Source organism: Cydia strobilella, chromosome 5 (assembly GCF_947568885.1).
Source record: "Cydia strobilella chromosome 5, ilCydStro3.1, whole genome shotgun sequence".
NCBI lineage: Eukaryota > Metazoa > Arthropoda > Insecta > Lepidoptera > Tortricidae > Cydia > Cydia strobilella.
In genome coordinates, this window is record NC_086045.1 from 13,116,784 (window position 1) to 13,144,162 (window position 27,379).

Consider the following 27,379-nt stretch of genomic DNA (forward strand, 5'->3'; position numbering starts at 1 on the left):
TGATACCTCTCTCCTCCTATCTAAAATGGCTTTCTACGGGTTTGACAATTTATCATTGAAGTGGTTTCACAGTTATCTCAGCGGTCGTAAACAGTATGTTAAAATTTGTAATGATGATGGCACAGAGATGGTTTCTAGAACCCTGCCGGTCACCAGAGGTGTTCCTTAAGGCTCGATCTTGGGACCCATCCTGTTTAGCTTTTATAGTGCAAATGTCATCAATCACATAAAACACTGCAACTATCATATATATGCGGATGATATACAGTTGTATGCATCGTTTAAAGTAAATGATACCAGTGCGGCTGTACAAAACCTAAATTACGATTTAAATAACATAAACAGGTGGTGTGGCCAAAATATTCTACACTTGAACCCATCAAAATCAAAATTCATGTCACACGGAAGCAAATTGATAAAGTGGCAGCACTTGATCCTGTAGTTTCTATAAAAGGCGCTTCTCTGGAAAGTGTCGTTGAGACTCGAAACCTGGGTCTTGTGATGGATAAATGTCTAAGGTTCGAAAAACATATTTCTGAAACTATGCGTAACTGCTTCTATCGGCTTAAAGTGCTGTACGGGATTCGCGAGTGTTTGTCTGTTGATATGCGCATCAATTTATGTGATACCCTTATTCTGTCGAAATTAAATTATGCTGATGTAGTGTTTACTAGCTAAGACAAAAAAGGTACTGCAGCGAGTACAAAACGCATGTGCACGGTTTTGTTTCCCTGTCCCACGACGAGCACATGTTTCGCCGTTTTTAAACCAGCACGATCTCCTAAATATGAATTCACGTAGACATCTACACTTTTCCACATTGTTGTTTGGAGTCATAAAAAATAAAGAACCCTCGTACCTACATGACAAGCTTAACTTCTCGCAGCGCGCCATAGGACACGCATCACGACTCACTTTTCCTCCACACCGCACGGTTGCCTTCCGTGGCAGCTTTCGTTTCGCTGCTACCAAGTGTTAGAATGATTTGCCACCACCAGTACGTAATTCAAAAACCGTGTCCACCTTAAAAATTCACCTCCGTAAATTCATACTGGCTAAGCAAAAATGCAACACTTAGGCAACCGTGCACACTCAGTCACTCACACACAAATCGCATAGACACTTACATACATACATACACACGAACATTCATAAGACTTAGGTATAGGCTAATTTTAATTAAGTAATTTGATTGTTATTTGTATTTAAGCTTTCCCTTATTTATTTTTTACATTGTGTTTACTAGTCCATCTACTGGGCCTTACTGAAAATCAGCGTCGCGGAGTGTGCCATGTTGGCTCACACCGTGACACCAAGCTGAGTAAGGACCATTTAGCGCAACCTCATTCTGTTTAATTATTTCTAGTTTTAGTCTTGTTATGTTGTGCTAATAAATGCTTTTTCTTTCTTTCTTTTCTTTCTTTCTTATTTGAAATAATTAAATAATCTGTCATTTGTTATTTTGAATTTATCTAGATCAGTTTCATTTATATCTAGATAATTTATAATTTTACTTTTAACTAATTAGTTGGGATAAAAAAAAAGATGAATGTCAGTAGTACAGTGTCAGTGTGGCGGGTTGACCCGACGTGACATTCTTTAAATTTATTATTATAAGCTTACTTCAATAACAAACGAAGCCAGTTGTCTTCATCTAGATAATTTATCTAAATAAAAAAATTGTCATCGCACTATTTGTGATTGAATTTATCATCGAATAAATTTATTTGAAATGATTTTATTTGAAACAATTATCTAGATAAGAAATTATCTAGAAAACGCCTAATTCTGATTTGTAACTAATATAAATCAATAGTTATTGTACAATAAGTTATGTTGTTGGTTCTGGCGCTCGCCGGTCGCAAACATTATATAACCACTACGTTTTAAGAGACAGGACTTACTTACTGGCCAATGGAATCAATTATGCACATGTCTAATGACACACGCACAATAGGACACACGTACACACGTGCACACACGTGCTGTACGCGCGCATTCCCAGCATTTATCGATAAATTAACCGTGGTACCTCTCGGATAATATATAATAAGTTATCATATTTATCGATAAAAATAAAACAAATAACCTTGCAGTCTAATATATTATTTAGAAAAATTGCAAACGCTACAAAGCCTATTTTGCTAGCCCACCTTGCTCGGACGTTTTTTAATAAATTGGCAGCGTCCAGAGGAAATGAGTCATTTTGTCTACTACATTCATTGCATAAAACAGAAACCATAATATAATTTTTGTGCGACTCGCAGATTATATGTCGCCCATTCTTGTCTGCTTATCAGCTGGAAATGCCGAGCAGAATCTGCTGCAAGTGGCGCCGTTTCACCCACTGTGTGTCTGTAAATGAAAAATACCTAGTTATCGATAGTTCTGTTATCAAGAGCAGCACTTAACTAGTTTTACGAACAAAAAATTTTTTACAATTATTTAACGACTAAAGCATACAATCGTGCTTTCACGTTACACGGGACTAAATATTATCCAATTTCTTGCTTACCGGTCAGGATCCAAAGGAAATCTCGCCATAAATTTCCTTTCTTTAGGCAAGAATTCCACAAATTTATTCCACTTATTTTTGTAAATCCACAATCCATGATTTTTATATAATGATAACACGAATTAAAACCAAAAATACGACGAAAAGATCGAAAACTAACATAAATTGTTGAAGCTCCCTCAATCACAATATGGCGATAGAGCAGATAAATATGGCGACTATCAGATGAAGTAAGATGGATAATTGCACCATTCCACTGACCCGGGGTTAACCGGATAAACCTTGAGTTACCATGGTTACCAGTACAATTTGACACTGGGTTAACGGTTTAACCGCTTAAGCCCGGGTTAGTGGGATGGTGCATGAATTATATCCTGACAGTATATAACTATTATGCTTTATTACCTAAATATTATTGCTAAAATTACTGGGCTGCATCTAACGCAGGTAAAATTGTATAATAATACTTACTTCAGTTCCTGCTTATGTTTAAACCTAATCAAAACTTGATTAAATTAGTATGTCACTGGCTGGCGCCAGGCACGGGGCAATATGAGCAGTATGTACTTGTTTGTTTAATGCCTCTGGTCAAAAGAAATGGTAGACTGAGTTAATTATTTTGCATTTTAAGTGAAGCCAGTTGATTATTCTAATTCATGATTATCCAAGTAATGGTGTAGTTTACTCTATTCTCATGTTATCATGCTTAAAGGGCCCGTATTTACCCGCCGGATCCCCCTACATGTAAAGTTTTGATACCTATTTGATTTGATGAGATATTTATATTTCATCAAAGAAAAATTATTAGTTTCGCCTGGCCTACCCTACGTTGTATTCTAATACATGGAATATGTTCCACTATTATGCTGATCCTAGTTATGTATATAAACTTTAATTATGTTACAGCGAGTCTCGATACGATACAGTTTAGATTACTCGGCGGAGTTCGCGTTCTGCAAAAACAGATGATTTAGCGTGGTTACATGATAGAGTTTGCGGAATCTGCCCACAGCGTCCCTTTCCAGATTATATCACAGCTTAATAGGTAAGCGGTTAAGTTGATGTGTTAGCCGTGAATATTGCTAGCATTACATAGCTAGCATAGCTAGCATTGGGAGTATAAAGTTGTTATGGTTACTATCATAACAACATTATACTAGAAGTAATAATACTTAAAGTGTGTATGAACAAGCGTTACGTAACTTTAATCCAACATGAGCCAAGTAACAAGTTTAAAATATATGGATTTATAATTATGTAGAAAAAATGTGAAATCATTAGTGAATAAACAACATTCTCTAGTAAATGAACAAGTTGGCGCCACTGAATGAACTACCTTTATAATTAGATCTATAATAGGTAACGCTTGAGTGATATTGTTTCGAAAATCTAAATAACAAACAAAGTTGGTAAGAGTTGTAAGTATTTAATTTCCGGGCTTTAAAAATCAAAATGTCTCCAATAATATTTTTCGTTATTTTTATTTTAATAAAGCAATCAGTAAAAAAACCAACATTACGATTGAACAGCAAAAACAAAACGTTTTTCTGAAACACGGGACACAGGTTATGTAAAATAAAACAAATGACATAAAAAATTGGCTAACCGTTTTGAAACAAGTATTGTATTGTATTGTAGTTCGGGCGATTTTCCGCAACTCGACGACTGGCGCCTATTTTGCGTGACATGGGGGTGGGCTAGTCCTGCCAGCCCAACTCCTCGAGGAAACCTATCAAACCTTTGATGTTGAGTAGGACCTGCTGTTCTATTTCAGTCGGTTCCCGGAAGTCGTCCCTCGGAGGAAGCAGGTCGAGGCTTTCACCTAGGACCTTCCTGAAAGTGGCTCGGTCCGTTTTCCTGGAATTCCTTCGGGCGGTTGGTGTGTCACTAGATGCTAGTAGATTGAAGCGAATCCATCTATGGTCTGAGCAAGAGGCCTCCTGGGAGACGTGCCATCCCATGACTAGTTCACTGACCTCCTCCGAAGCCAGAGTCAGGTCAATAATCGTCCTGCATCGTTTGTTTACGAATGTTGGTTCGGCACCTACATTTAAAATGTTTAGATTAGTAGTCACAAGATATTCAACAAGTGTCTTACCTCTGTTGTTACTGGTCTCCATTCCCCACAGCGGGTAGTGTGCGTTGCAGTCGGCCCCGATGATTAATGCGAGGCCCGCTCTCTCGCAGTGGCTGACCAGTCGTTGTAATTCGGCGGGCGGCGGCTCGTCCTCTCCGGGCATGTACGCCGAGGCGAGGACTAGGTCGCGACAGCCTGTTGGCAGTGGAACTTGTAGTTTAATCGCACACAGGTCTCTGAAACAGAACTCAGTGAGCGGTTGTGCAATGATATTGTTAGTGGTTAGGATACAAGCCCTAGGGACGGCATGTACCGTGGAGTAATAGAGCTTACCTTTCGTGTCGGAGAGTCCGCGTATGTGTCCGTTGCCCACCCATGGTTCTTGTAGGAGGGCAACGGCTGTTGGCAAACCTACCAGGCAGCGTCTCAGTTGGGCCGTAGCGGCCACGCTGTGCTGGAGGTTTGCTTGTAGGACACTAGCCGTCGTCCATGTCGGTTGTGGGGTCTCCGTCTTGCATCTCCCCTCCCTCCTTCAACATGTCGGCCAGCCCCGTCTCTATCCAAGCCGACAGGTACTCACCGTCGGATGATGTCCCGGCTGGTTCGTCACCAGTGCCAAGGAGTTCATCCTCCGAGGGTTCGGCTGTCGTTGGCTTGGGCATCGATGGGGGGGGCAACTACCTCTCCGGAGGCAGATTTACTCTGACCGGGGGTGCCCGGGGCCTGTCGACTAGGGACCTGTGCTCCCGTACCCTTAGGGTGGAGTCCTGCAGGGTGGGAGGCTGGTCCAGGTATTTGCCTCCGGGACCCCTGAACCTGAGGTAGACATTATCCACTCCACAGTTCAGGGATCTCCCCCTCTCCATAAAGGCGGGGACGAGGTCTTCGGGGATTGTGAAGGCGACAAACCACCCCTGGTCTTGCCGCAGTATCTCAATGATGGACCAAGTGCCGACCTTGGCCCATTCATTCTGGTACTTCAGTCCGTCAGCTGGCTGACGGACGTCTTCCCAGGACGAGTTATTTATGTTAGGTATAAGGAGCCCGCACTTAACTCTCCTTGCCATCTCCGACTGGCGAACTGCCGTTAGGGAGATGTCTGGCAAGGTTAGGGACTGAATGCATCGCTGAGACCAGGCGGCCGAGTATTCGTCCTCTGCGAAGACCCTCAGCTGCCCCTCAGCAAAAACCGGTTTACCCTTGAATTTAGGTGGCCGGGCTCCCACGATGTTCTTCCTCGCCTCCACCACGATTGCTTGGTGCAACCCGCGGAGAATGGCGTGGGATGTTTCAGCGGAGATCTTACCCGACTTTGCGTCAGTGATGACGATCGTCAGGTCAGATGCCGCTGCTTGTGCGTACGACGCTTTCGGTTGGCTGGGGCTCACTAGTCGCTGCTTTTTGTTATCTCCTTGCGGGGAGAAGGACTCTTCTCGCGTCCTTTTAGCAGTGGCTCGTGCGAACTTGCCTCGTTTGGCTGGAACTGCAGTCGGAACAGCAGGGCTACTGGCCAACGTTCCTGCCTTAGGAGGTAGGATGGAACCTTTCCCCTTCGGCGGAGGCCTGCCAGCAGCATCCTGCTTGTTCGGCGCCGGTTCGGGTGCCGGCTTCTGAGAAGCCCGTGCTCCCTCCTCGGTTGCAGGGTTGTGTGTCTGTGTGGTGCCCAGCTGCTGCTCTCGTGCTAGCCGAGCCGCGCGCCTCTGGTTCTTATTGTTCTTCTTCTTCTTAGCCACCCCACCTTGACGTTGAACAGAGGGGGGGTGGGGGTGGGTTGGAAGAGGAAGAATTCCCGGCTCTGGCTGGGTGAGGCTTCCCACTAGTGGGTCGCTTCTTGGGCCTGCGGTCCACAACCTGCCAGGCCAGGAATGTGTTTGGGCCAGTCTGCTCCCCGGATGAACTAGGTTGCTGACCAGCCGGGTGGTTTGCTTGACGCACTGTCTCTGGGACAGCTTGTCTCGCATGTGTGACTTCACCATTAGCGATGAACGCTGCTAGATCAGCTTGGGGGTTTTCGTTCGACCTGTTATCCATAGTTCGTACGTTTTAACTTCATCCTCATCGGCTCCCACCCTACAAGGGCCCACAACATTGGAAACGCTTACCGGCACATATAAAAGGTGCTTTCAGTCGTTAGGACACCGACTCGGGTATAGAAGTGAGAGGTTGGCTAGTTGCGCGACATCGGAAATTTGTGAAGGTGGGACGTAGGGTCGCCCAGGTCAGACGCCCTCCGCCAGAATCACCTAAACGAATCTCCTCAGCATGGCCTTTCACCACCACATCAGCAGCCGAAACTACCTCTGCGGCCCTCCCACTTCTTGCCGTGAGCCTACCTGTCCTACGGTACCTCACTAGACCATTTCCCGGACTGTGGCTAGTAGCCCGGGCCACCGTTTCACCCGAAATTCGGGCCGAAGCAGACGTGTTGCCACGCGGGTTGGCAATGGCTCAATCGCCAGGGTCCCGTCATCCTTGCTTACGGCGCTCAACTGTGCAGGTCCTAGCACAGGTGGATTGTGTGTAGGTTGTCAGCAGTAACCCACTCCTGCTGACAACACCAGTGTGGATGTTAGCCGTGACTAGAAAGAGGCACGAATGCCAGTCGCTAGTGACGTTGCCCAGGGTGGACCAGAGGAGACAGACGGACCTTTGGGCGGGCCGAAGCCCACCCAAACTTCCCCCTGTCTCCCGCTCGGGGAGGTCATCACACCACTCCACCCCTTGAAACAAGTAAAAATCGAATAACAATTTTTCGAAACATCGAAAGTTTACCTACCTTCCTATAATATTAATTACGGCATTAATTTATTAATGAGTTAACTAATGATAGGAACCGTTAACTTCAAACCTTGCCTTCACACAGGATAATGAAAAACGATCTTTCTCGGCAAGACAGTCGGAAACTGAATTTACATTTGAATTGCAGCTTAAAACTTACGGAACTCATACCAGTCACAGTGGGTTATTGTTTCGGTTCTAAATTTTCGAACCACGAACGTACACTTGCTTGAATTTAATGCAGTAAAATTATTCTCATTAATTTTAAGATTATCAAATTACAGCGCGTAGGTAACATTTTGAACTGAAAATGCAAAGTATTTTACTTAGGGTGAATTTAGCATTTAATATTTAAAAGTGCAAAGCATATTTGCGCTGAATATGTTCACGTATGACAAATTCGTAGGTATGTTTTCTTCTTCTACCAAGCTTTATCCCGGCCTTTGCCAGGGTACGCTTTCCTACTTGCTTTTCTCCTATGTGTGAGCCCGTTTACGCGCATATCTATCTGTTTTCACGACGTCGAGTCATCAGTCGGGGGCCGTCAAAGGCTAGGTTAAGGCATACATAATTATGTTTCTTACGTAGTCAGCTGGCCTGCGACAAATGTGGCGTGTGTCAAAGTAGAATGTATCCAATTAAAAATATTAGATTTTTGGTTGGATACATACGAATGGATAAGATCTTTATGTTGGTCAGAAAATCATACAAAAAAATTACAATCACCTAAATAAACACAGCACACCACAATAGACGTCCAGCACCGGTATCATGGTCGTGTTTTTGTCACTTGTCATATCATGCGTCACTTTCGCACTTACGTACTTGTTAGAGCGTGACAGGTATGATGACAAATGATAGACAGCCGTCCATCTTAGCCCTGCAGCAGCCAGCTAACATTGAATCAGTCTCGTGGACTTCAAATTTCGATGAACGCCTATCTCCATTCCATCATTCTTGCCGTTTCGGGTTCCGTACCTCAAAAGGAACAAAAAAACGGAAGCCTTATAGATATGATCACTCGTGCGTCTGTCGGTCTCTCTATCCGTAAAAATACACAAAAAAGTTCTTTACCTATAGAGGACAGGAAAACCTATTAGAAATGAGCAGTCATGCGTGAGTCGGACTTAATTACTTAGTTTTTGATCAGACCCCTGGGCTTTGTAAAGACATTTTACTCACGTTTCACATAAATACATACATTGGTAAAAATTGTGTAATTGTACGGAACCCTTGGAACGCGAGTCTGACTCGCACTTGACCGGGTTTTTTAGTAGCAGGGACGCCAAATATTTTCTAATTTGATGTTCGCGGTATCTGCTCTGATGTCGAGTCAGGACTAAAGAGCTCTTGAGTAGCGACCATGTACATAAAGGTGCATACTATTATGACAAAACTGGTCTTATTATAAAGCCAAATATTAAGCCAAAAATCGTTACTATTGTATTTCCTCTAAACTATTTCAGAACACGCGATTAGGTTCCTCAACGGCTAATCACAATCAACAACAAATCTATTCACATACCGTTCAACCACAAAGGCCCGCCCGAAATTGATCATAGCTAAACTGAATGTTCCCGTATTGTGGTCAGGCCTAAGCTAATCTACATTGCAGTTTACAACGCATGAACCCCTATTGATCTTGTTGGTTAGTGTTTATAATGGTGGATGAAATCTGTTCTGTCCATTGTTTGGCCATTTAGAACTGCCTCATATGAATATGAGGTGCACTATATGAAAAAAAAAGCGCTGGTGGTCTAGCGGCAAGGGCATGTGACTTTCAATCCGGAGATCGCGGTTTCAAATCCCGGCTCGTACAATGTGTTTGTCGGAATTTATACATTTAATATTTACCAGTCGCTCTCCGGTGAAGGAAAATATCATGAGGAAACCAGACTAATCCCAATAAGGCCTAGTTTATCCTCTAAGTTGGAAGGTCAGTTGTGTTAAGTGTTTAAATAGTGCAATATATCATCATCAACATTGGACGTCAAAGAGAAACAGGTCAGTTTAATACGTAATACAACTTGTACATAGGATAATAATATTCTAACACGCGCATGTCACACTGCGGTGACACGCAATCGGAATTCATTTTGAGTAAATTACCTCGTTTGTTGACAAAATAGATTGATTATGTCTAGCCACATTGTATTGGCCCCGAATTGAATTTGGGCTGAGATCTTATGAAGGTAACGAATAAAAGCTTTGTTTTCTGTTAAAACCTTTTCCAGCTGTTTAATTACCTATTTACCAACGTTTTAGCTTGTTATAGATAAAATAGTTTTACTCTGTTTATAGAAAATATTGTTTTACTCCGACTTTAAAAAAAAGGAGGAATTATTTTATGTTGGGCTGTAGATATAATGAAGATTTACATAGATTTCTTTATTTCGTTATAAAAATGTCATTATAAATTTGCATCAATGTTAAAATTATGTTTCTCTTCTCAAACATAAGCCTTTGATAATCGTTTATATCCTTTATTTTTGTCTGTAAGAAAGCGACAAAAAACAGAGTTATGCTAAGAACAAGTTTGGGAACAAATCAAATTGTTTTATTAAATATTTTGATTTGTGGTTTTTTTAAATAGTCACACTACTATATATAAATTAAAAACTGTAATATATAATATATATAATATGTAACTGTATATGTGTCCGGCCTTCACCACTGGAGGGCTTCGTCACTTTTTCTTTAATATATATTATGACATCTATTACAGAGTTATGCTAAGTTTTATGAATAAGGGGTTAGTATTCCTTTTTTGAGAATATTTTACACTTGATTTGGCAGTGTATGTCATACAAAACCTTTGACCCTCTTTTTGTATTTTTTTCCTAATCAGAATCATTAGAACTATTGAGCCGGCTATTGATTAAGTCGTGACTTCAAGACTCCTTGATGCTCAATTAGGAGTCTTGAACTCACGACCTTGACTTTTTTGTGCCAAATAAGGGTTATTCTTATTTTATTTTATTGGTACTTTGATCCAGATTTGGCTTAATCAAGATTTTGACTGTAATTACAGAAAATAGCAGTCAAATTGGTTTTTCCATTTTGAAGATAATAGGAAACACACAAACGCACAAACACAACACAATTGGCCTCTCTCCCTAAAGGCGTATTGTCTCCGTTGCCTCAAAAAAGGTTTAGAAAGGCTCACATCACTAGCTTATTTATAAACAAGTAGAACTAGGTGAATTGATTTCACTATATTTTGAACAACTTTGGGAACAAATCAAATTATTTTATTAAATATTTTGATTTGTGTTTTTTAAGTAGTCACACGGAGTTTGGTTCTGACCGCGGCCGGGGTCGGTTGTGTTCCGGGGGCCCTTTACAATGGCATTCGCAAATTTCGCAATTGCATCTTGACACCAGATGTTGACCGGACCGTGATAGTTTTTACTGACGCGAGCATCTAGCTATGCAGTTTACGTTTCTTTAGAATATCTGCTTATCTCGAAAAACGTGGGTTGCTTGTATGTGCAAGTGAAACAGTGGCAATGTTAACAGTGCAATTTACCGGTGAGATTTTTCCATTTCACGTCTTGTAAATAACGGTCCGTTCTTAACAGTGTTTGTAGGTATAACTACATTCGGTATTGTTGGGGTTAAGTAAGTTTAAAAACAAACAACGTATTAGGCTACAAATTGTACCTTCCTCGAGAGTCGCTCTGTTGATGAGTGAGGGCCGCATGAGGGTCCGCTCGGTAGTTTTTAGGGTTCCGTGCCCAAGGGGTGGAAACGGGACCCTGTTGCTGGGACTCCGCTGTCCGTCTGTCTGTCGCCAGCCTGTGTCTCGTGAGCCGTGATGGCTGGACGGTTGAAGTTTTCACGGATGATGTGTTTCTGTTGCTGCTGCAACGACACATACTAAAGGGTACGGAGCCCTCGGTGAGCGGGTCCGGCTCGCACTTGTCTGCTTTTTTGAGTCTAACGAAACCGAAACCATCGTATACTGACTGCGAGTGGTCAAAGTTACGCTTCAAAATTCCTTTTGCATTGTCTACACGATTTAGTGCATGTGCAGTCGGTTCTGCAACATGTGCAGTGACAAAAAAGGGTATCGCCACTTCACTACGCGGAATTAGAGGACTCTACTACTCAAATTTGACAGCTATGCAATTCAAGTGAGGTGCTATTTGTGTGTTTTTTTGTGGTGCTATTTGTGTATGAATTGTTTAAATGAGTGTTGTTTAAGTGACAACGTGTCGTCCTCTTGTGCTCGAAGCATGGGCATTTTGGTAGACTTATTTTTTTATAATATAGGAGGCAAGCAAGTGGGGGGAATCGCATTTTTGGGAATTGATGTCAAAACGGCAAAACAATAACTAAGAGGATAAAATGCTACCTAGGACATCCTAAGACGCCCAAAACCTCATCTCTTAGAAGCCACATAAGATATAGCTACAGAGCTCCATCCCGGCATCCCTCTGAGTGGCTCAACATGGCAGACGACAAAGGCGAATTCATCAAAGCAGTAAGAGACATATATCAACTGGACGAAACCGACAGCGAATCAGACGAAGAAGAACCATCACCTCGAATCGACGAGCAAACGGCATCTCAAGACGATATTTGGCCTCGCTTGACACAAGATGTTACGAAGACCGAAGCGAAAACGACGAGAAGCATATTATCACCAACGCTCTCCCTCGACGAGTTAACCTACCCCACCTACCTTCCAATATTGGCTTAAGGCTGCATAGCTGGCTGATTATAACTATCCCTTTCCCATCCCAGAGTGTGTCACTCTTAATAAAATTACGTCCCCTGGTATGCCGGCTAGTCCGGAGCAGGCATGTTCCTGGCTGGGTGTGGCGTCTCTTGTCTTGTCTTGTCTTGTGTTTTTTAAGTAGTCACACTACTATACATAGTATACATATATGGGGAATTTTCTATGAAAAGGGACCTTATTGTCGATGGCGCTTACGCCGCACAGCGTCGTGCGGCATTGTATTTATATCGGAGCATCGTTAATAATGGCGTAATCGCTATCGACAATAAGGTCCCTTTTTATAGAAAATACCACATATAAATTATAAACTGTAATAGATGTCATATATTATGCCCTCCAGTGGTGAAGGCCGGATTCGAACGCCGTCTTTAGCTAACGCCATGAACCCCTAGGCCCCCTCGCCACGGCGCGGCGGTACCCGTCCCAATTTACTATATGCAATCTTAGTAAGACTAGGCGTCTTTGACCAACTCTAAGTAAGGGCAAGCAGGCGCGCTTGCACCTCCTATACGAATTCCTTACGGAATTACGATATAGCGAGAGACACTGGTGCTGCCATCTATGAACAACTTTGGGAACAAATTAAATTATTTTATTAAATATTTTATTGAATATTTTGATTTAATTTTTGCCAAGATTATTTGTATATTTTTAAATATAATCAATCCTAAATTCCATGAGCTAAAAGTAGCATGTATCCAATCGACATGTAGCTTTTTTTATATATTCAAGTTTCAGAAATAGTAATACAGTTTATTTATTTGATTGACGTACCTATTCCGTATTTATTTAAACTTTATTGCACAATACATAAAGGTACAAAAGGCAGACTTAATGCCTTAAGGCATTCTCTACCAGTCAACCAATGGGTTAAACCAGAAAGATTAAGTAGATGCAGTGTCTTTTAAAGTAAATTAATTTGTAACCAAGACTAAATGAATATAAACTATATTGATAAACCTACACATGTACTTAATACAAATAAACATAGTTACATACATAGATACTATACCTAGTGTGAATCATTAAGTTGACGAAGAAACAAGTTTGTCAAGGAAATACTTGCGCAACAGGCGCTTGAATGTGAATTTGCTCTGCACTTGTCTGATAGAGAGTAGGAGATCTTCCAAAGTCTGATAGCCTGGACAGTGAAAGAATTGGACATGAAACCCGTTCGATGTTGGGGGACAATGAGCTTAAGGCTACGGGAAGAGCGAAGATCTGTGCCTGGACGAGGGGTAACAAATTTAAATTTCGAGCGGCGATAATCTGGGGCGGACGGGTCAAACAAGATTGAGTAGAGAGTACACAGAATACGAAGGGACCTACGTTGTCGTATATAGGGAGCCAATTAAGTTTTCTACGGAAAGAGGACATATGATCATACTTCCGAAGTCCGAACACGAACCTAATGCAGCTATTAAGTAGCCGGTCAAATATGGTTAAAGAATCTTGAGTGACATTAGTGTAACAAACATCAGCATAATCAAGGACAAACAGAACAAGAGCTTGGAAGAAGAGAGTTTTTGTGCTGACCGGGAGAAAATGTTTATGACGATAGTGTGCTCTTAACGTATTAATTACTCTACGACTAATAGACCAGCGGTGGAACAAAAATGGGTTTTTATAATATTAAAGTTTTTTCTTTTTCGATATGCAAACAAAAACGTGTCCCATGCCATATAAGCATCACTTTTCCTTCTTTAGAATTATCATAACTTTAAGGTCAAAAATATGGTCCCACTATCGGTCTATAACGCCGGACACCTGAGGTTCCCATGTGAGCCCACTGTCGATTGTTAGCCCCAGGTTCTTGGGCTAGGCCGTAGTATGGCTTAGCCGTTTCGATGCAGTCACATAAACACTCCCTCGGTGGACTTGTTGTACAAAGTAGTAACAAAGGTCTTTCAAATTATGAAAGTGTCATTACGGTTTACGGTATTGTCCTTATGGACAAATGACATTATGACATATGTCGCTGTCATATGACAGCAACGAAATGGCCACGCCGTACTGTTTGATAAAGACGTTGGATTTATACAGTTAGAGCTTATAAAGTTAGGACTTACAGAGTAAAAGTCTTGGTACCTACTACGGGATCTGATAACTTTTTATTGTAATAGCTTTATGTGCCTAGTCTTGGCAACACTTTACATGAAATGTTTTTGTTGGGATAATAATATATTCCTGGATCTGAAAATCCATAATTTATATTTTATTTGGAGTACTATACCTGTTGTGCTGTTAATAAATATGTATTTATAAAATAAAATCAATCTTGTATTTTTCGTCTGTGCCAATATTTAAGATTTAGGGGCCCTTTTAGTTAGTATAGCATTAAACGAACTACAAGCCTCACACATAATAACACCCGTTCTGCTATAAAACACCAAGTGTTTTCTAACTACATTTTATTAAAAACGTAAACTGCAGTTTGTAGCTGTCTAAAAATTCTACAGAGAGTCTATTGCTCAAACCATCTCAACAATGGAATGGAATGCCATGAATGCAATTCCACGTATCTGATACGGGCTTAAGTTTGCAACTATAAATTCACGTTTGTGAATAGATTGTTTGGAGCTACGATCTTCGCGCAGTGCTGTGAAATTATAATTAATGTTTACATGTCGTTTATGAGTCCGGTGCTAATTGCATACGTGAGCTTCCTGCTCCGGAAGGGATACTGAAAATATTACTGGCAATATAAATTGTCCTGGAATGCATGGTTTGACTGCGGTTAGACAGGTGGTCAACTAACTATTATATATCTAGCATAAACCAACACAACAATTGTTTAGACTTTTGGAGTTTGCGAGCTCTCTTACGAAATACCAACAGATAGCGGCAGCCACTTTTCAAGCAGACTCTATTCGATTTGGTTGTAATTTATTAAGAAAATTACAAATTTAGTAAGATTGATAATATTATTGAGAAAAGGTACACTAATATAACTTCTAACAGTCTTAATTTGTCCACAGCTTCGACACACGAGCGTCAGATGATACGGGCCACTGGATTGAAGATGCGTTCAAAAATCGAGCTCGGTGGAACAGGCTGTCGTCTGCCTTACGCATCCACAATGTGCAGGCAAAGGACCGCGCCGTGTATCGGTGCAGAGTAGACTACCAAATTTCGCCAACAAGAAACTTTATAGTTTCCCTCGACGTTGTCGGTGAGTAGTATTAGCCGTTTTTTGTGTTATTGGCGATTGACGGATGATTCTTTTTAAAAATAATTTGGTACTGGTGATAGATTAATATGCAATACGAGTCTCATCTATGTATCTTTTTTAACACATCTCATCAAATGTTAATTGTTTTATCTCCATGTTGTGTCAAGAAGGAGGGCGAAGACCCATTGCAATAATAATACGTTACATTTATAAAATCCAATGGGTGTTTTAAACATTTTACGTCACCGACCTTAAGTAAACCACTTTCGTTGTATAGAATACAATACAATGTTTGATATCAATCGGCAAATTAGATACAGGGTACAAATTAGGAATGGAAATAACTTGAAATATTTTTTATACATTAACTAGCGACCCACCCCGGCTTCGCAATGGTAGTTCAACCAATTCACACAAAACCTTAACAAACTATACATTTAAACCTCCCTTAAGAAACACAATTCAAATGTGAAAACCGCATGAAAATCCGTTTACTAGTTTTTGAGTTCATCACAAACAATATGTATGTGGATATTCATTCACGACACAATTAAATAAAAGTATTCCGAAAAAAAAAACTCAGAACTTATAAACAAATTTGACTTACCTGACTTACCTGTACGTATTTCTTTTTGTAATCTCTTTGTTTGATTTCTTTATGTGCATGTAGATAAAAGACATCTACTCAACTTACTGAAGGTTGAGTAACGTCCGTGATTTCGTGTAAAATATGCAGGTTATAAAATATTTTTAACTGCTTTGTATCACGCACAAGTAAACCGCCATATTACCAAATTTAAAATAATTAAAGGTTTCTGAACATAATCATGTTATAATAAAATTATGCCAAATGATAAGTTGACCAAATAAATTAAATGCGAAGTGTAAATTTGATAAAGATGTGATGGGGTCACGTTCGCCGGGGCGGGCGCGACCTCATACACCTCCCTTGTTCCAGACGGGAGCAAGGGTTTCCTATTTAGCTCAGAGGAGAGAGAGGGTGCAGAGTGAGAATAAGGAAACACAGTTGTAATGTTGTAATACAAATCGGCGGGCTTTTATGCCGGTTTATTATAAAGTAAGATTCCTTCTAGTCTAGGTATCCTAGGTACGACGCGGGGTGGCTTCTAATTCTTGTAACGGTACGGCGCGGACCCTAAGCTACTCGCGGGTTTGGGAACGGTATCCCCTAAGAGTGAAGGGGATGGCGAGACGGGAAGGATATGCGAATCGGGGGGGAGCGCCTAGGGTGCCTACGCGTCTAAAACACGCCGGCTCTGACCAGGGCGATAGGGAGTATCGAGGGTGCCTACGCGTCTAAAACACGCCGGCTCGGACCAAGATACAGGGTAGGACGGGTTACGTAATCCAGGTGCCTACGCGTCTGAAAACACGCCGGCTCTGACTGGGCTACGGGAAGCAGGAAGGGTCGGAGGGGAACCGGGTGCCTACGCGTCTGAAAACACGCCGGCTCGACCGGGAGATCAGCTGTCCTCACTGCGGAAGGCGGTGAGCCCAACTGACGCTGTTGTATGGGCGCGCGCCGCTTTTATACGCTCGGCCCGGCGCGCGGCGGGTGGGGCGAGTGGGCTGGCACTCGATCGGTTGCCGCGGCTCGATAGGTAGCTCCGCTGTCTGTCACGTGGCGGCGGCGTGGTGTTGTAATGCGCGGCTGTGCGCGCCATTACAGTCCCGTCACCCGTCTGGAGATTTTTACCTATAGGGAAAAATCACCGTTAGAATATGCTGGCTGAAAGGCGTTACCTTTTTTTTTTTTTTTTTTATTAATTTGTATTATTATTTACTGGATGCTAAATGTTTATCTCTCATTTTTGTATTTATTTTAAGTATTCGTCTTCCTATTTGCAACACGTTTATTTATTTTGAGCTTACGTTCTCTGCTTGACCCCACGTCGTTTGTTTTTTCTTTAAAGTTATTTATTAAAAAAAAAAAAAAATTATTTTTATTTATTGTAAGTATATTGCTATTCTATTATACTATTCCCACTATATTGTCGTTCACTTGACTTAATGCTACCAATTCACTCACTGCTATGTACTTACGTAGTCTATAACCTACTATTTCTATGTGCTTGTATTGTTCTATCTATTTACTATGTCGCTTGTTTATTTATGCTTATTTTAAGTATCTATTGCGGTTTAACTGGTCACACTTTTGATTACACTTATTCTTTCTTTAATAACTATATTTTATGTAAACAATACGGTTTTTTTTTTCTACACATTTTTTTAATGTTTTTTTTTTGGTACTTTAATCTATTAACGGGTTTTTTTTTTTGATACTACACTATAATATTATGTTTTTTTTTTTTACTACACTATATTTGTTTTTCTTATTACGGTACTTGAATGTAATCTCTATTATATTTTTATATTATTTCACTACACTATGTATTTAATTATTTCACTGTTTATTTATTCTTGTTTCCCCCCTTTTTCCTTTCCGGTGACGTTCGTAGGGCGGGTGCGCCTGCCGCGTTCGCGGCCTCCTCGTATGGCCGTGTTGTTGGCCGCCGTTCCTCTTTCTGCCCGCCCTGCGCGTCCTTTTCTTGTTTCCGCCTTCTGTGTCTGGTCTTGAGGACGGTGCCGGTGCCAGGGGGCTGGCGATCTGTAACTTACTTTTTGGTATCCATCCTATATCTATTTTTCTTCTATTAAATTGACGTTTCCCATGTTCCATTTCTGAAGTCGGTTCGTGTCCGCGCTGCGTGGTTTGTGTTTTTCGAATTTTCTTCGGCGCGTGACTCGGTTTGCGGCTGCTTTTTCGGATGTCTGGTCAATCTTACCGAAATGTGCCTGTGATAGCGGGTACGCATCTTCTTCGGTTATATGGTTAACCTTGCGGTAATCTGCACGGAATCGGTACTGACCTGATGGCATTTTCACTGGTACCACGGGGAAACTATGTGGGCTGTGTGACCTCTCGATCACGCCCTGTTGAAGCATGTCGCTCACATGCTTGTCGGTTATTTCTTGCTGTTTCGGATTTCGCGGATTGTATCTCTGTTTTACGGGTTCTGTGTGCTTTAGTTTTATTCTGTGCTGTTCCTTTGTTAACTGTGTGGTTGGCTGCTGTTGACTGGATTCGGCGGTTGTGCTATTCTGATTTTCTTCTGGCGTGTCTATTTTTTGCTTGTCCTCTCCGTTTTTCGGATTTTTTCTCTGGGTATCTTTGTCATCGGGGTCTTCTTCGTCTTGGCTCTCTCCTGGCCATTTTATTGACATTCCAAGTCGTTTCAGGACGTCCATTCCTATTATAATGTCCGTCGCTGACGGCAGCACCCTCAGCCAGTGTCTGATTTTTACCTCTTTGACTTCTATGTCGACCAACAAGTTGTTGTGGGTTTGTGTCCTGGTCCCATTTGCTAGTATTACTTCTCTTGTTTTTACCTTATTCTGGTAAGCGCTGTTCTTACATTCATTATATATTTGCTGGTTGATGTACGAGTTGGTGGATCCTGTGTCTATTACGCCTCGGTATCTTCTTCCCATTATGTGTAAATCGGTGTATATGCGGTTGTCGCTCGTCTGTGGGCTGTTGGCTGCTCCTAGCTTTTCCTGCCCTATCCAGGTTGGTTTCTTGCAGCATGTCCTGCTTAGCACTCCCAGTCTTCCACACTGGCTGCAAAACACTTGGCGTCTGCCCCTGCAGGCGTCTGCATTATGTCCCGGTTTCCCACAGGACCAGCAGCTGGTCTTGGGGTCATACTTCGGATGCACTGTGTGGCTCGTATTGTCTCTCGGTTCGGGTTTCGGTTTCTGGTCTTTGTGGGGTCGGTCGTCCCTACCTTGGGTCGTTTGTTCGCTGCTTGCTTGTTTGTCCTCCCTCCATTTGTTGTTGTCGCTGGCGTCTCGCCACGCTCCTGACGACGTCGTTGCACCGTACGTGGGTGTCCTTATATTTTCATACTCGGTTCCTAATTTCAATAGTTCTGGTAAAGTCTTATAGTCTTGCCTTTTGATGTATAGCTTGTAGCTATGTAACATATTCTCGTGGATGCGGTGTAACTTCGCTGCTTCGTCGAGACTTCCGTACCTACGCATCAGCGTCAGAATGTCTGTGACGTAGTCGGTAAACCTCTCCTGGTCTCCTTGCTTTCTAGTGACAATTTTGGCCATGAGATCCTCTTCATAATTGGCCGGGTAGTAGTACAGCTTAAATGTTTGCAGGAATTGATTCCAATCGGTCCATGAGTCTACGTAATTTCTGTACCAGAGCAGTGCCCTACCTTTTAAGATGCGTGGTAATGCTGCTAATATATCTTCCTTCTTAATCTTGCTCGCCTTGATGAGTTCTTCCAACCTTTCTATGAACTCGACGGTGTCGTCTGTGGTCTCAAATGACAGGTTCCACTCTTTTATTAGCTTTGTGATCACCTTTGCATTGTTTTCCGCCATTTTATCGGCTTCTTCCTCTTTCAGGATCTCCACCAAGCCCTTGCGTATCTCCTCTACGGTTAAGTCTTCAGTCGGTACGCCACGTGCCGTGGCTTCTTGTATTAATTCGGGTTTTTTCAGTCGGTATATCCAACTTGTAGGCATTTCTAATACCTACCGGTAAGCAGCGGTATACGGTGTTTTTTTTTTTTAACCTTATTACTTGGATGGAGCGTCGGGGGTCCTGGTGTACCTCTGTGCGGGCTAGGTGTACTCTACGGGTGGGCGGGATGCGACAGTCCCAGTTGCCTCGGTGCGGTGATGCTACGTGTAGCGGCTGTATGGAATATATGAGTACACGGGGCGGTATATGTTAAATATTTATTTATTTATTTATTCTGTCCTCTCTCGAGCAATGGTTCCTTCCAGGATACCTTATGGACTCCTACGTGAGTTTTTTTTGTTGGGCGCCAGATGTGATGGGGTCACGTTCGCCGGGGCGGGCGCGACCTCATACACCTCCCTTGTTCCAGACGGGAGCAAGGGTTTCCTATTTAGCTCAGAGGAGAGAGAGGGTGCAGAGTGAGAATAAGGAAACACAGTTGTAATGTTGTAATACAAATCGGCGGGCTTTTATGCCGGTTTATTATAAAGTAAGATTCCTTAAGTCTAGGTATCCTAGGTACGACGCGGGGTGGCTTCTAATTCTTGTAACGGTACGGCGCGGACCCTAAGCTACTCGCGGGTTTGGGAACGGTATCCCCTAAGAGTGAAGGGGATGGCGAGACGGGAAGGATATGCGAATCGGGGGGGAGCGCCTAGGGTGCCTACGCGTCTAAAACACGCCGGCTCTGACCAGGGCGATAGGGAGTATCGAGGGTGCCTACGCGTCTAAAACACGCCGGCTCGGACCAAGATACAGGGTAGGACGGGTTACGTAATCCAGGTGCCTACGCGTCTGAAAACACGCCGGCTCTGACTGGGCTACGGGAAGCAGGAAGGGTCGGAGGGGAACCGGGTGCCTACGCGTCTGAAAACACGCCGGCTCGACCGGGAGATCAGCTGTCCTCACTGCGGAAGGCGGTGAGCCCAACTGACGCTGTTGTATGGGCGCGCGCCGCTTTTATACGCTCGGCCCGGCGCGCGGCGGGTGGGGCGAGTGGGCTGGCACTCGATCGGTTGCCGCGGCTCGATAGGTAGCTCCGCTGTCTGTCACGTGGCGGCGGCGTGGTGTTGTAATGCGCGGCTGTGCGCGCCATTACAAAGATTTATTTGGGAAATAAAACTACTGCGATAAGTTTGAATGGAAGTGAAATTTGGCGAAATTTAAACAAATTAATATGTATTTGTTTAAATTTTAATGCACATTGCACTCTGGGAGGATATCAAACATACCACAATATAATAACTTATAGTACCAATTTCTGTACCATCAAGACAAATGATGTTTTAACTATTACTTGCAGCATCTTCGACTAAATTAGGTAACAAATGAATATTACAACAAATTTATCTACATAGATGACCAAAAATTTATATCGGATTGTCTATAACGATAGAATATTACTCAGATAGACTAGTTATTTAGGATAGCACTAAGGAATTATGATTTTATACCACCCAACAGATCCAAATACCAAGTATCAGTAAAATTTTAATTTCGTTCGATCCACATTTTTAGTGTCAGAGAACGCGACCGAACGTAAATCATCTCTCGACGTGTACGTTCTTTAAATTTCCGTGCTGATTTCGCCCGGATAACGGAGGGTCAAGTTTACGATCCGACCAGTTTTATCGAGATTGCCTGGTACGACGACGACTTTTCATAGCTTTTGTTACCTCACTGTTTCGGGGTGAATTATTTTATTAAAACACAAAAAGGAGAGAGCAGATACCAGGCGAGATTAGGTGAGAATATAAAGCTTCACCTTGGCTTTTTCTGGTCGTTGCGATAGCGAGTTTTTGTTGGAGTTTTTAGTGGCTTCTAGATTAGTTTTATTGCATTGAGCAAGCGTTTAATTGTGACTGCTGTCCGCATACAAAAACGGAAAAGCGGCTTTAGTGATGTAATATTTTTTCAAGGTTTGGTTTAATGTAATTAAGTTTAAGGCACTTAAGTAAAAGTAAAGTGCAAAATGGTCACGAAAATCTCAAAATTATGGGTTCTATTTTAATGTAGTCGATACGGATATGGTAAAAATCCCAAGTAACATTAAGAGCTAATTTTAAGGGATAGAAGAGATTTATATAAGCGCCTATTTACTCTTTAGGTGTTCTTAGTGCTCTAAAAATAGGAGTTATAGCCGGCTATTCATCATCATCATCATCATCGATTATGTATACCTAGGACAAACAGTCCAGTTAGGTAGGTCCAACTTCGAGAAAGAGGTCACTCGTCGAATCCGACTCGGTTGGGCAGCGTTCGGGAAGCTCCACAGTATCTTTTCGTCCAAATTGCCGCGGTGTCTTAAGTCAAAAGTCTTTGACCAGTGTGTGTTGTCAGTGATGACATACGGATCTGAGACGTGGGCGCTAACAATGGGCCTCATAAGAAGGCTCAAGGTCACGCAAAGGGCAATGGAGAGAGCTATGCTCGGAGTTTCTCTGCGTGATAGAGTCAGAAATGATGATATCCGCAGTAGAACTAGGGTCACCGACATAGCTCGCAGAATTGCAAACCTTAAGTGGCAGTGGGCGGGGCACATTGCTCGCAGAACTGATGGCCGGTGGGGCCGGATGGTTCTGGAGTGGCGTCCGCGTACCGGAAGACGAACTGCCGGTAGGCCTCCAACAAGATGGAGCGACGACCTGGTGAAGGTCGCGGGAATTCGGTGGTTGCGAGCGGCACAGGATCGGTCGGAGTGGCGAGCCTTGGGGGAGGCCTATGTCCAGCAGTGGACGTCTATCCGCTGACATGATGATGATGATGATGATTGGGCACAAATTTTATCACCTAAAGATTTATAACAGTGCTACAGTAGGGTTAGCGGATAAAAAAAGAGACATATGAGCGGTATAGTTGAGCTACAATAGTGGTAATTAATTCTTTAAGAGCTAAATAGGTTGCATATAGGTGACTACAAACTGTCTGAGTTGTAGGGTAGCTCTAGATAAACGATACTTTCGGCTTTAGGCGGTACATCCGGGTTTCTTATCGACATCAGATCTGTGACACTCGAGGAGATAATTACACATTATATGCCTTTGCTTTTAAATCTTTAGATTACATCTGTTTCTTTTTCTGTGTTATTCGTCATGCCTGTTGGATCTTAAATGTAGACAACAACATAGAATGAAATATCTAATGGCGGATGCGCATAAGTGAATTTGGGACTATTTATATAACTTGTACATGCGTGGATATATGGTTTCGAAAATAATTACACTGTGAATTACTATATACATTATTAACAAATAATTAAAGGGCCTGTTATCCGATGCGTATATACCTAAGTCAATTATTCTATAATATGTGTTCCGTCGTATTTATTTTATGAAAAAAAAAATACAATTTAGGTTATTCCATGATTTTAGTACAGTACTAATAGTGTAAGTACTAGAGTGATTAAAATATGAATTTTAGGTAATGGATAATTTCTATTCTGCACTTAGACACCAAAAAATGGCGCTATAGCTTTAGCCTTTAAGTTGGACTCTTTTAACATCTGAAGATATATTGAAGTCTACACCAGCTCTTTATTGCCACTTACATGTTTACAATAATGGTATAAGAGAGTTGTTTACCGACTTAAAAGTTTAAAGATAGTTAATGACAGCTGTTAATGATAGTGAGCGCACTAATTTTAGGGATCCGTACGAAACAGAAATGTATAAAAACCTCTCTGAGTCGACACTCTTCATAAGACGAAAACTCGTTAACACGAACGTTTTCCTTGTATGATTTGTGTTATGGAGGTACCACTGTATTAGGTAAGTATACGATTTTTTAGGGTTCCATACCTCAAAAGGAAAAAAACGGAACCCTTATAGGATCACTCGTGAGTCCGTGTGTCCGTCCGCCTATTTTCTCCAAAACTACTAGACTAATTAAGTTGAAATTTGGTACACATGTAAGTTTGTGACCAGAAGACGGGCATGTAACGTGAACAAATTAATTTTAAACATGAGGGCCACTTTTAAATGAGAAAATTAAATAATGAAATTTTTCAAACTATATCGTGTTACATATTTAATGAAAGAGCTCAATTTGATAATCTCAAATATCATGTTTTTGTAATTTTAAAATAAATAGCTTAGAAGTTATTTAAGAAAGTAGCAAGAACGTTATATTTCCCCCACCCCTTTATTTCCGAAACTACTGTCTAAAATTTTGAAAAAAATAAATAAACAAAATATTTCTATACCTATAGATGACAGGAAAACCTATTAGAAATCTGCAGTCAAGCGTGAGTCGGACTTAATTACTGTTCTAACATTTTCCACACGTAACTCACGTTTCACATAAAAAAAAATACACGTTGTTAAAAATTGTATTATGTACGGAACCGTTGGAACGTGAGTTTTTTTTAAACAGTAGATACCTCGCCACGAGCTGCCCTGCGTTGACTGATTGCACTACATTACATCCCTACGCCTGAACATAATGTTATTAATAAATTACATTACAATTACATTACGTAGGTACTTACATTAAATACGACTATTGAAAACTGCCTCATTCTGGCGAAAACTGTGGCTCTGGACAAAACTCGAAACATTTTCTTTTGCCTATAGAAAAAAAAGGAAACTTTTTTTGTTTAATGTTTTATTTTTTTATCTCCAAAAGCGCCCTCGTGATTCCTGAAATGGTAGTTGCTAAAGCGTTTTAAATATAACTACTTACGGTATAACTATTATACAAGCAATCGGTTTCATGGATATTATTATAGTTACAATACTTCAAAGCCAAATATTTCCTATTAACAAACTCCTATTCAGTCATGTAAATAACATTCAACTACTAAATCAGCATTAAAGCTTACGCTTTATTTACCGCTAGATAATGAGGTAGGGTATTTGGTTGCTATTTCACTAGTTCAATACTGATTCAACAATATTGATATAATATTAAATTCAATGTGCAGTTACGTACCGTCGCCATCAGATATATCGGAGCGGCCGAGGCGCTCAAAAATATCTGAACACGCACTCTAGCGCCTTGACAAATAGAGGCGTGATCAGATATTTGTGAGCACCTTGGCCGCTACGATATATCTGATGGCGACTGTACCTACCCGATGTACCTATTGTTGACGCTGACATTGATGCTCATTACCAGGTTACATTAGATAGATTATAATCGATACAATAAACAATTATATCTTACTTTGGTAATGTCGCCTTCCACAGTCATGTTTAAATATAATTAAAGTCAAAGGTACCTGGGTAGGTAATTAAAGTTCAGGATTTGACTTTGCTAGTTTTTACGTACACGCTATATTATATATGTCAATGTTCCTTTCGTAAAATGTAGTTTGTTGGTATAAAAACTAGCAAAGACAAATCCTGAACTTTAATTATATCCCAAGCGAACTAGAACTTGGCATCCATATTCTTAATTATTTGAACTTGGCTCTCATTTCACATTAATGTTTTTGATGGGATATCATTACTTTTTGTACAGAATTATTAGTATTCACCATGGGATTCATAGGTAGTTGATTTCGAAACTAAAATTTATTGTGTAAATAAAAACTGTTTTTTTTTTTTTGAAAATAATACAAATCGTTAAAAAAATCTGTTTCTTTACCTCAGTTTCATAACAACGCAGTTACCCAGCTGGATGCCAAATTTCAACTTGCGAGTTCATCTGGAAGTGGGTTAGGTTTTTGATGTTAGGTGAGGCCGTTAGTACCTAAGTCAGTCAGTGAGAATAATCCCGATTTTTAGATGTTTGTATCTAAATAACCGTTTGAGCTATATACATGAAATTTTGGGTTCTAGTTAGGGTCTTAATAAATGAACCAAATTTCATATGTTTATCTTTAAATGATTTTGAGTAAAGTAGGGGTCAAAAGTGGCTCTAAATGGTTCGTTGCACACGGCCGCTTCGTCGCCAGTTCTCTTCTTTTCCTTTGAACTTGGCTTGTCACGATACCGCGTGTCTAGATATGTTTTAATTCTTAAATAAATGTACTTGATTACCTAAATAGTTTTCATTTAGCTACAATTCAAAATTTTAAATGTTGTCAATTAGGAGCACCGCTCGTCATGTTTATGGCTAAAGTTGGACGGATTATTCAGGTTCTCCTCACCCACAGCACGTGTAATTTTATTCCTATATGTATATATACAATATTTAAAATTCATAAATAAGGCTTTTTGACGTCCGTGCTGTCCTGGTAGGTATTTAATTTTATCTCCCTATTTGACCAATACATTGTAGTTGGTAATTACGTGAGTAAGTACCTATGTTTGTAATTCACACACCGTCTTCATTAACCGTCGTGGATAATCTGATAGATTACATGAAACTTATGGGTACCTACCGTATCTATTAATAGGTGTTACTGTTCTGCTATATTGTTGTGGTATTAAACACGCCTGTTTACCATTTGCCTACACCGGCTGCTTTCGCACTTTGGTCACGTAATACCAGTAGGAAACACGAGTCTCTACTCTTCTCTGTCTCTGTAGACAGAATCAAAAGCGCTGGCCGTTGATGGCGAGTGAGTGAACACTCTAACTAAAACGTATGAATATTTTAATAGCAGCATTTATTTCTATAGTTACGTAACTAGGGTCCTAAAAATTCGAGGGTCAAAGCAAATCAAGGCATAGTCGAGTTTATACCTAACGGTTCCGACAATTTTAAGACCAAATATAAGGTTGCACTTATGCAGACCGTTTTTAGGGTTCCGTACCCAAAGGGTAAAAACGGGACCCTCTTACTAAGACTCCGCTGTCTGTCTGTCTGTCTGTCACCAGACTGTATCTCATGAACCGTGATAGCTAGACAGTTGAAATTTTCACAGATGATGTATTTCTGTTGCCGCTATAACAACAAATACTAAAAACAGAATAAAATATATATTTAAGTGGAGCACAACAAACGTGATTTTTTTTGCCGCTTTTTGCGTAATGGTACGGAACCCTTCGTGCGCGAGTCACTGCCGGTTTTTTATTTTTATTTGCGTTAATTTCAACGGTGCACTCCTGACATATTAAATATATTACTCCTACACACCACTCCTCCACACCCCACCACCTCTCCCCACCTGGAGGTCTAGTAGGTACTTAGTAGGTACTTACGTTTAGTAGCAAATGTATAAACTCGTACTAAACACTAATCGTAGGGGCCTTATGAGATAAAAATAAATCAGCTCAGGAGTCCACTCCTGAGCTTAAATTAAGTAGCTTTCTCAAAGACACTCAATCTTTAATTTATTTTTATCTCATAAGGCCCCTACGATTAGTGTTTAGTACGAGTTTATACATTTGCTACTAAACGTAAGTACCTACTAAGTACCTACTAGATGTTCGAAATGTCATTGATATGTATGTAATAGTTTTCAATTGTTTGGTGGATTTAAATACAGGGTGAATTTCAAATCGTGAATCGTAACCACGTTTACCGGTAAAGCTACTTAAGATTAATACAGAGCACTAGTGTTAATTACAATTAAGGACCCGCTTAATTAATTATGAACAAAAACAGAAAGTGCGTCCCCACTTGTCATCCGCCTTGGTCACCCT

The 27,379-nt window shown here is 41.2% G+C and overlaps 1 protein-coding gene across 3 annotated transcripts in view; it reads left to right on the forward strand.

Annotated features, from left to right (window-relative positions):
• The window catches only part of LOC134741656 (hemicentin-2-like), a 253,547-nt gene that overhangs the window by 155,755 nt on the left and 70,413 nt on the right, over nt 1–27,379 (forward strand). For all 3 annotated transcript variants that reach the window (XM_063674516.1, XM_063674515.1, XM_063674517.1), the window contains exon 4: nt 15,093–15,286. In XM_063674516.1, coding sequence (XP_063530586.1) covers nt 15,093–15,286 — 194 coding nt within the window. The remainder of the gene's footprint in view (nt 1–15,092; nt 15,287–27,379) is intronic.